The following is a 10,814-nucleotide window of genomic DNA, read 5'->3' as shown; positions in this document are numbered from 1 at the left end:
GCAGCGGCTGCGGGCGCGCTGCGAGGAGGAGAGCCGCGGGCGCGAGGGGGCCGAGCGCGCCCTCAAGGCGCAGCAGCGCGACGTGGACGGCGCCACGCTGGCCCGCCTGGACCTGGAAAAGAAGGTGGAGTCGCTGCTGGACGAGCTGGCCTTCGTGCGCCAGGTGCACGACGAGGAGGTGGCCGAGCTGCTGGCCACGCTGCAGGCCTCGTCGCAGGCCGCGGCCGAGGTGGACGTGGCGGTGGCCAAGCCCGACCTGAGCTCGGCGCTGAGGGAGATCCGCGCGCAGTACGAGTCCCTGGCCGCCAAGAACCTGCAGTCTGCTGAGGAGTGGTACAAGTCCAAGTTCGCCAACCTGAACGAGCAGGCGGCGCGCAGCACCGAGGCCATCCGTGCCAGCCGCGAGGAGATCCACGAGTACCGGCGCCAGCTGCAGGCGCGCACCATCGAGATCGAGGGCCTGCGCGGGGCCAATGAGTCCCTGGAGCGGCAGATCCTGGAGCTGGAGGAGCGGCACAGCGCCGAGGTGGCCGGTTACCAGGTAAGGGCGGGTCCTCCGAGAGCACCGGGCCCCTGGAAACGGGAGGGGGCGGGGGCTCGACTCAGGCGTCGGCAGGCAAAAATCCATGCAGTTTGCGCTGTGAACTGTGGGTGCCCCCAAAGAAGCTTTCCTTCCCCGCCCTCATTTATGTTCTCCTTTGAGCTCTTCTAACAAAGAAACACATGAGATTTTTTTTTTTTCCCAACTCTGAAAAATCTGACTAATCCTCCCCATCAGCAATAGGTCAACACACTGGCGGCCTGGAGAACGGCCCTCGCCCAAGCAGGAGTGCGCAGGCAGGGCACAGCCTCTGCCGTCCCGACTGCTGTCTCAGCCATCTGCTGTGACTGGTTTTGGAAGGGTTTCTGCTCACCGCAGATCTGATATTTATGGAGTGTGTCTGCCAGAGAGGGTCGGGAACTAGGAAGAGCGCTACCCATTGTCTTGATTCTTGCCCTCAAAAAAGTGGAGATGAGAACTCAGGAGCTGGGTGGAGACTGAACTAGTAACACGCGCGCGCGCGCGCACGATACACACACATACACACACGCGCGCGCGCGGTCCTATTATCGATCTACTGACATTTATTCCTAAAGAAAGCTTTATGCGCCGGTTAGCATCGTGGACCCGCCGGGGCGCTGTCCACGGTGCTGATCTCGAGTTCCTCCCATCTCAGAAATGTATCTCTCCTGTCTCCTGCCCTAGTTATGAATCTCTAGGCAATTAACTGCTTTGACATTTTTTTCTTTCGAAACACATCGGTCTTGGTTACCTGCAGTCAAAGGTCACTTTGTGGGCAGCATCAATTTTCACTTTCATGGATGGCTTAGCATCTAACAAAAACCACTTAATCTGCTCAGCAGCTGGGATGGGGGGAGCCTCCCCCTTAAAGGGTGGAAATTCCCATTACTGTAGCATTCTCCCATCTCAAGAGCATGTGAGAAATCACAGAGATGGTTTCATTGTTATAGGTGACTTATTTTTTTCTGTCTTGCCCTGCCCTGTAAGCTCCTGTGAAGGTATTGATTGGCTCTTTTCTCCCAACAAAGGCTCACGCGTCTTTAGTTTTACTACACAGAACATTCTAGGCTTTTAACTACAAAGGGTACAGAGGCAGGAAACAGGGAGAGTGAAGAATACAGACAAGAACTAAAGCAGTGCAGCTCGTTTTCCAGGTGCAATAAAAGCTCCTTGGGATAGAATGCTAGTAATACAGAAACATGAAATAATTTGTTCTAGCTAGGGTTGAAGTTTACTCTTGAGGAAATTAATAGAGGTGGGGACATTGATAACCAAGAAAAAGCATGAAATCTGAAAGGTTCTGTTTTAGTCAGGAGCAAAGAAACGATGTGCAGGTATTTGTGGTTCGTTACAAATAACTCTCTATGACAAAGGAAGAAAGCCTGGTTGGGGTGTTTGTTTTGGTTACTTCGGTATTACAGTATTGTTCAAAATATACTTCCAAGGGCTGGGTATATAGCTCAGCAGCGCAGTGCTTGCCTGGCAAGTGTGAGGTCCTGAATACAATTCCCAGCACCAAAAAAAAAAACCAAAAAAAAAAAAACCAAACTTCTATTTTGGTCCAAAATCTGTAACTTGAATGTTTCACTATGTAGTCTGGTTGCTGGGTGATGTGAATCAAGCACACTTACTTAAATAAGACTTCAAGTTTTCTCCCAGAAGCCTCAAAGGTTGAGCTAGGTGGTAGAAATAGCCCAGTATTTCTACAAAAAATGATAATTCACCCAGAACTTTCCAGTGATTAGGCTTTGCCATGTCCTCTGCTTATTTCAGCCCCTGCATTCTAAGAGGTAATGATGATGTAGTATGGCTTACTGCTGTAAAAGGCTTTCAGTGTCAGACAATAGAAGGCTCATTCAGACGAGGTCTGCAGGAAACAAACAACAGAACCGTGGCGTCTGTAGCTCTGCAGTGCTGTCCCCATCGGCTTTGGCCTTCAGAGCCTCAGTGGGCCAGCTGATGGGAGTGAAGAGCTCAGACAGCAGAAAGCTACTTCCCACCCCTTGGCACCAAAGGCAGGGGTGGGGCTCACAGTTTGACCTGCACACCCTGAATGCCCAAAGCCTCCGACTGTTCTAACAACCCCAGTGCTAGCCAAGGTGAAAAGCCTCCCTGTCCACAGTGAGAGGCAGCCATTGTTTCCTTGCCCTCTGACTCCTGCTCCTTCTCCTACTGCAGTTGTGGGAAGATGGTCTCTTCCTTCTGCTTCAGAGATTAGTGGCAGGCCCGTTTCCTTTGCAAGCATGGCAGCCCTCTCAGAGATACAGGAAGGCCTCTTGAAAGTCAAGTTTTCCCTGCCCCAGAGAGCTGATAGCCTATTTGAGGAGAGGAAATGTATTACACTTGCAGAAGGTAAAGAATGGTTCAAGGTGACACAGTAAGTACAGAGAGTCAGAATCAGGCAAGAGGAGAGATCAGGAAGCACTGGGCCTTTTGTCTTCAAAGGCCGAATGCAGCCACCTCTTGCATGGAAAACCAAAGGATTTCCCATTTCTGCTCCCTACGTAGTTGCTCCGCCAGCGTTAGAGTCCCAGTGTGCTGATGTATAAAGATACTCCTGGAGGCTTCTTGGTGTCGCAGACCTGTGCTGTGGTCTAAGGCCAGAGCTTTTCTTGAAAGGCCTTGCTGAAAGATCCCGGCTGCTTAATGCTCCTCAGGGAGATGAGCCAAGTCTGCCCTCTTCTCTCCAAGATGGGATTGGAGTGCAGCCTAATTAAGTAGCAGGAAAGGCCTGGCCCCTTGGGAGATTGGAGGCAGCAGTGGCTGCATATTAGTCTACAGCTTGATAGATCTGTTTCTTTTTATTTTAAAGAGAATAAAATTTAAAAATTCAAAACAAGATAATAGGAGGGTACCAGTAGATAACACATTGTGTATTGTTATCTTTAGATAGATCTATTTTGAATAAGAGTTCAAAGGGAAGAACATTACATTTGGTCATTTTTTTTTTTTCTTTTTCAAGCTCTTCCATCCAGTTGTTTGTTTGCCTTCCCCTATTTTACTCTGTTATTGTCACCTGGGCCACCAGAAATACCAGTGGTTCCTAAACTCAGTGACACATCAAGGTCAGGAAGATTTAAAAGAAAAAAATTCTTGAGCACATCTCCAAGGATATGGATTCATAGTTCCCAGGTGGGGCCCAGGAATATGCATTTTCAATAAAAGTGCTATATCCTGTCCATCCTGGCACTGATTTTGGAGTACACTGACCTAAGCCACATTTTCCAGTAAGGGAGCTTACAGAGAGCACATACAAGATTTTAACTGGGCCGGGCATGGTGGTGTAGTCCTGTAATCCCAGCACTTGGGAGGCTGAGGCAGGAGGATCATTGCAAGTCTGAGACCAGCCTGGGCTACAAAGTGAGCTCAAGTCCAGCCTGAACTGTGTAGCGCGACCCTGTCTCAAAAAGACACGCACACACACACATACACAAGATTTTAGCTGGGTTTGGTGATGCATGCCTGTAATCCCAGCACACAGCAGACTAAGGCAGGAGGATTGGCCTGAGTTTGAAGCCAGACTGGACTACATAGCCAGACCCTGTCTCAAAAAAAAAAAAAAAATTAGAGTGCAGTAGAATTAAAAAAGAAAAAAATGTGGATGAAGTAAAGGTAAAGGGAGGGGTGAGAATAAAAACAGCGCTGGTGCCTGGATGGACCATGTAGAACAGTCCTCTCTCCCCCTCCGTGCTTGATTCCTTTTATCTGCCAGATAAGCAACTCTGGACCACCTCTTAGAGTCAGACAGTGTGTGAGGCACACACTACTGCTCCCAGGCTGAAGAGCCCCCCACTAGTGGTGACATCCACAACACCGCAGTCTTTGCCTCACCACAGAGGCGAGTGTCCTCCCTGCACTGGTCCCCGCCACTCCAAGAGAGCCCCCCTGGTCTGGGGCGCGGTAGCCCTTTCCCTGCCCTACGGCCAACCCGGCAGCAGCAGCAGCAACAGCAGCAGCAGCAGCAGCAGCAGCAGCGTGGCTGGGGGCGGGGCCGCTGCGGCCCTGGGCTCCAGTGGACGCCATCTTTGCCGGGCCTTTGAAGGGCAGTGCAGGACCCGAGGGCGGGAACAAAGCCTGGGCGTGTGGGCCCCTGCTGGGCAGAAAGTAGCTCCTCTGTGCCGCCTGGGCCTCATTGTCCGCTCCGATCCATAAAATAGACATGTGAAACGTCCAACAGAAGAGTTCAAAGAAGTCTCATCTATCTGGAACTCAGCTCCCCAGCAACCTCTTAGAAAACACAGCTGAGAATCACAATGCTTTGGAAAAGAACCTAAGTCCCCCGCCGACAAGACAGTGTATTTTAGGACCACGCCCCTATCCTGATCGTTTTTGCCATACCTGATTCTGAACGAATTGACCCCTGGACAGGGAATGGCAACCACTGTCATCCATCGGGCATTTTCAAGAGTGAGTAGCCGTAAATCAGGCCGTCTTTCAGGACAAAGGAATCCAACATGTAGCAACATGATTTCAAACACTGACCTTCAGGACCATTTAGGGTGGAAATAAATAGCGGGATATACCCAAAAGATAAAAGACATCACCAAATTATAGAGAAATAATTGATCATTTTCATAACCCTTAATTGCTGAGGCAGGTTATATTATTCATGTTTTTATATATATAATTAAGTTTATTGGTACGTCTTAGGTATACATCGTGATCATTTTCATCAATTAAGACATTATTAATGTCTTAATTGACTGGTATAAGCTACTTTAGAAAAAGCTTTTATTCAAAATTGTTATTTTTTCAAAATCTGATGCTTTGAGAGCTATGCAACCAATAATCTAGTATTAAAGTTTTATTACACATTAATATTGTGTAATAGACTCATTTCTTATTTACTTAAAGAGTTGTAGGAAGGAATTTGTCCATATTATCAGAAGAGTAGAACCACATGGCTTGTCATTAACAATAATAAAAATGATCGCTAACATTTACTGAGTACTTTTACGTGCCACACTATTCTAATGACTTCTCTAATTTAACAGGAAATAGATTCATCACATACTAATGGGAGGTACATCAAACTAGAAAACTAATTTGAGAGTCTCATAACACCTTGGAAAAGCATAAATATTATAATTTTCCATATGCTGAAATGGAAGAATTGAAAAGATTAAAACATAAAAAACTGACTCTGGATGTCAGTGACAGAGCAAAACGGTGCAACCAAGAGGGCATGATGAACGCCTGCTCTTCCTCATAAAGCTTTTCTGCTGCTCCTCTGCATACCGACGTTTCCCCTTCTGCTTTTTCTTTTACCCTAGACCCCCTTCCTCATCCCACAGTAAGACTGCTTTTCTTGCTCTAATAATAGGTTAAACGGACTTGCTTTTGGGTTAGTTTCACCTCAGATAGCAAACATCAAGTAAAATATGTGGGGAAACCCCCCTCATGATATCCCAGCACACTTTGAAATATCTGCATCGTCTAATCCACCAGTACATCCCTCGGTGCCTGACATTCTTGGCTCTGCACCATGAGTTGACTGATACCCCTTGCAGTACTCCGGTCAGTACTTGTAGAGCAGGTGGGTAGCATGAAATCTTTCCGCAAGTTCTCTGACTTCGAAGTTTGCAACCCCTGACGTACGAGTGCCGAGTGTTACCCCTGCTTCGTCATCCCCACTCAAGTGGAGCTCCAAGGGCAGTTCAGGACTAGCTTTCCTGGCATTTCTGGTTTATTCCTCTGCATGCCTGTCATTGAAATCGCTCCCAATCACAGTGCTCTTCTCGACCTGCAGAGTTGCAGCTGAATTGTGGGAGCTCTGTGCTCGTGCTTTCTGTGCTCATGGGAAGAAATGCTTATGTAGCAGCACTCGCCCATTCATTCATTCACTCCACTGCTACTTGCTGAGCTCCTCTGGTGTGTATTGTACTAGGGTCAGGCATCTCAGTGACGGTGTTAGTTGCATCTCTGGTTGTCCCAGCAGGGAAGGAGAATGTGTGCTTCTGGCATCTCACGGACAGGCCCAGGTGTGCTGCTGAACTGCTCGTCACAGCGCAGTCTCCCACAACAAAGCAGCAGCCAGCCCCAGGGACTAACAACCTCTGTCCTCGAGGACAGTGACAGAAAACAGACTGGTAAATAAATGAACAAGATAATTTCGTATGATGAGAGCTAAGAGCAGAGAGGCTACATGCAAGACTTTTCTAGCTTCCAATATTTTTCCTAATTCGTCCTGCCTTTGTTAGCACCTTTTTCTAATTTGCCCACAGTTTGTGCATGGCCAGCAGCTGCCCTGGCTGGAGGTATAGTTATGCTGGATCAGTGGAGGGGAAGAACTTAAGTCGGGCACAAGGGAAGAACTGTCTGACGAGAGTATGCGAATTGAATCTTGTGTGATGAGGAACTAGCCATGTTTAAAGAAAAATAAAATTTAAAAAAGGACTTTGTAGCCAGGCCTGTTGACACATAATTGTAATCCCAGCACTCTGGGAGGCTGAGGCAGGGTGAGTGCAAGTTTGTCCCCAGCCTGTGATACATAGTTTCAGCCCAGCTTGAACTGCAGAGTGAAACTTGTCTCAAGAATATATATACATTGCTGCTCATAGATCATAAATTTAAAGTGATTTTGCTTCTGTATCTTGGTTTGCACATTTGGAGCAAAACTGTGACATCAGTTTAGTTCCCCCGTATTAGGAATTGAACCTTCACACTGAGTGACATCTCCAACCATTTTGAATTTTACTCTTTATGTTTATTTAGTTTGAAACAGGGTCTTAGTAAGTTGCCATGGCTGGGCTCAAACTTCTGTTCCTTGTGCCTCAACCTCCCAGGGTGCTGGGATTACAGGTGTGTGCTACCATATCTGGCTGAATTTAGGGTTATATTTTGTTTTGTTTTGTTGTAATTTTAAGCCAGGCATGCTTGTCATCCCAGCACTAAGGGAGGCTGAAGCAGGAGGATAGCAATTTCAAGTCTCGCCTAGGCAACTTAGTGAAACCCTGTCTCAAAATTTAAAAAGGGCCAGGATGTAACTCAGTAGAGCACCCTGGGTTCAATCCATAGCGCTGCAAAAAAGAAAAGTAAAAAAATTTTAAATTGTAATGTTAGCCAGGAGAAGTGGCACACACTTGTAATCCCATTACGCAGGAGGCAGAGGTAGGAGGATCACCACAAGTTCAAGACCAGGCTGGGCTGCATAGTGAGTTCAAGGCCATCCTGAACTGCATAGGGAGACCCTGTCTCAAAAAAAAAAAAAATACTACTACTAATAATACTACTACTAATAATAATAATTCAGCATTCCGTTTGGATTTAAAAGAAGACAAGCTCTTAGGGAGTGTTTCTTCTTTATTAGCTGTCACGTGAAATGCTTTCTGTGGTGTGTAGCAGACTTCCAGAAACCGTCCGGAGGAAGGAAGGCAGGAACCGTAGCCAAGAAGGCTTACTGTCTTCTCCACGTTTCCCACAGCTGGACTGTTCTGACTCTAAGCTCCTAACCTGATGCTTGGGGTTTGGGTGACACACAGGAGTTATGATGCAGAACCAGAGCGAGCCAGGGAGGGATGAAGCCGGAAACGCAACGTCTCCCGGTGTTCCCCTGGGAATCACGTACTCCTTGGTAAAGTTCCCAGCCTCCCCATGCGTCTGAATTCCTGTGGACTGTAAGAATGCAAATGCCAGGACCCACATCTGCGCACGGATGAATGGGAACCGGGGCTGGGAGACAGCCCTGGATGTGAGGTCCTTAGGTGGCTTGACCTGTAGGTAGGGTTGAAAGAAATCTCAAAGACTCTCAGGTCGTTTGGCCTGAATATCTTGGGTGTGTCGCTTTGCAGGACAGCATCGGGCAGCTGGAGAGTGATCTGAGGAGCACCAAGAGTGAGATGGCTCGCCACCTTCGGGAGTACCAGGACTTGCTGAACGTCAAAATGGCCCTTGACATCGAGATAGCGGCTTACAGGTACCTCAGAGGGCGCACTCACTGGCGGGGCCACCCAGGTCACTTGTCCCGGCCTTAGGGGTCCGATCGTGAAGTGTGAAAAGGAGGGCCCTCCCTGGCTCCTTCTAGGTAGGTTCACCCCTCTGCCCCTCTCCTCAGATGCATCCCAGCTTCACCCGTGAGTCCTAGAGCATTCTGCATGCCTCTAGAAAGAAAGATCCATCAGACTCTAATTTCATATTGGGGTTTACACACTTAGAAAGTCATACAAGGTAAAGTTTTCCCCAGATCCCTAAAGAAAGAAAAAAGCAGTAATTACAGCTGCTGTTTTTTGAATGACCTCCGTGTGCTGGGCGTTCTGTGAGACACTTCATAGGACGGTCCCAGGTATCAGGTCGGGGTCACGGTGCTGGGAAGCAGCAGGGCTCGGACTCATCAGCACATCTGTGCACACATCTTCTCTTCGTGCTGTGTAGACGACTTCACAATAAAGCTCCAAGAGTATCCAAGCGTGTCTTGAGTTTCTGATCGGTAGATAAAGGAGGATAAAAACTATGGGAGTTACCAGGAACAAGAGGCTGGACCACTCTTTCCTGGCCCTGGTTGGGGCAGGCTGAGAAAAGTCTGGGGTCTGAAACAGCATCACTCACTGGCTTTTTTTACTGCTGGCTCTCTTTCCTGTGTAGCTTTATACACTGAAAAATCCACATCTTTTTTTTTGTTTGGTTGGTTGGGTTTTATTTGTTTTTTTTTTTTCCAGTACCAGGAATTGAACTCACGACCTTGCACTTGCCAGGCAGGCGCTGTGCGGCTGAGCTGTATCCCCAGCCCCCCAAAATCCACATCTTGAGTTGGCTGGGTTAGGCATTTCCTCTCTCCTGTGCAGACTTCTCACCTCTTTATCCCTGTTGCAGTGAAGGTGTTAATTAGGAGAAGTACTGCTCCCTAAAGCTTTGTGCACTCTTAATTGCCAACAATGAGTTTGATGTGTGGCAAAGGATGTTGTAGGTTTTGCTTCAGGAACGTACTGGTTTCCTTTGATACTACTTTAAACACAGCAGGTGCTGAAGGGAGGGATGTGTGTGCATGTGCGTGCATGTGCATGCGTGTGTGTGTGTGTGTGTGTGTGTGTGTGTGTACACATGTGCATGCTAATCTCCAACTCTTCGAGCCTCGGAATGCAATATTCTTGAGCTTAATCTCATGAAAAAGTTGCAGTATCCTTTGGAGCGTCTCTAAAACAAATAGGGACCGGACGGTTACATTCTTTTAAAAAAAAGATTATCAGGGGCTGGGGATTTAGCTCAGGGGCAAAGCACCTGCCTGGCAAGCACAAGGTCATGAGTTCGGTTCCTGGTCCAGGGAAAAACCAAAAAAAAAAAAAAAAAGATTATCAAGATGACTTCCTAAGAGTTCGTCTCTGTTGGATTTACAGGAAACTGCTGGAAGGTGAAGAGACGCGATTCAGCACCAGCGGATTGAGCATCTCAGGGCTGAACCCGCTGCCCAACCCGAGTTATCTGCTCACTTCTAGAGCCCTCGGTTCTATGACCTCCAAAGTCTCATCCTCTGGGCTGTCCCTTAAGAAAGAGGAGGAGGAGGAGGAAGAGGCTTCTAAGGACGCCTCTAAGAAGGAGATAGGAGAAAGTTTCGAAGAAATACTGGAGGAGACAGTAATATCTACTAAGAAGACCGAGAAGTCAAATATAGAAGAAACCACCATTTCAAGCCAAAAAATATAATTCTTTGCTTAAAAAAGTTAATGCTTAAGAGGGAATAATACGCATTTGACTTGTTAAACAGCCGATTCCTGAGCCGCAGCACCTGTCACCGCTATGTAACGTCTTCACGGCTTCAGTCTCATAGTTAGCAGTGAATACTTTCTCTGATAGGAAAACCAGCCCTTAGATCGGAAGAAACTTCGGTCCCGGAGCCGTCACGGAGCAGTCATCTCAGAACACAGCTTTCCCACCTCAGGCGTCGCAGGGATAGAGGGTTCAGGTGCAGAGGAAGGAAGGACAAACTAAGGTGCTAAATCTGTGCACATCCTCATCTGCTGTGAGCTGAACGGAAAACCCGTATTTATTCACCACACCCAGCCGGTGCCCGGCTGTATAATCTTACTCTAGATACTTAAAACATAAAATCACTGCCAAAAAAAAAAAAAAAAAAAATGAGCCAATGGTCCACACCTGATTCCACTCTGACAGAAGTAAGTCACACATGATAGGTGTTTATTTAACGGACATTCTACTCTCCACTCCCTCCAATTCCATATGTCTGTTTTTCCATCCAGGAAAAAAAAAAAGGAGACTATTGTAGTATTCTTCCCTTTTAAACATGTTCGGGTTCTTCTTA

General features: G+C 47.5%; 1 protein-coding gene across 1 annotated transcript in view; it reads left to right on the top strand.

Moving 5' to 3' along the window:
* Nucleotides 1-10,630, top strand: part of Ina (internexin neuronal intermediate filament protein, alpha) — a 28,273-nt gene extending 17,643 nt beyond the window's left edge. The window contains exons 6-8 of the mRNA XM_005403924.2: nucleotides 5-541; nucleotides 8,353-8,477; nucleotides 9,892-10,630. Of these exons, the coding sequence (XP_005403981.2) occupies nucleotides 5-541; nucleotides 8,353-8,477; nucleotides 9,892-10,198 (969 nt within the window). The 3' untranslated portion in view covers nucleotides 10,199-10,630. The remainder of the gene's footprint in view (nucleotides 1-4; nucleotides 542-8,352; nucleotides 8,478-9,891) is intronic.
* Nucleotides 10,631-10,814: the final 184 nt, after the last annotated feature.

Source organism: Chinchilla lanigera, unplaced genomic scaffold (assembly GCF_000276665.1).
Source record: "Chinchilla lanigera isolate Chin_1 unplaced genomic scaffold, ChiLan1.0 scaffold00084, whole genome shotgun sequence".
In the NCBI taxonomy this organism is placed as follows: Eukaryota; Metazoa; Chordata; class Mammalia; order Rodentia; family Chinchillidae; genus Chinchilla; species Chinchilla lanigera.
The sequence above is the reverse complement of the archived record's forward strand: the minus strand, read 5'-3'. Positions and strand labels throughout refer to the sequence as shown.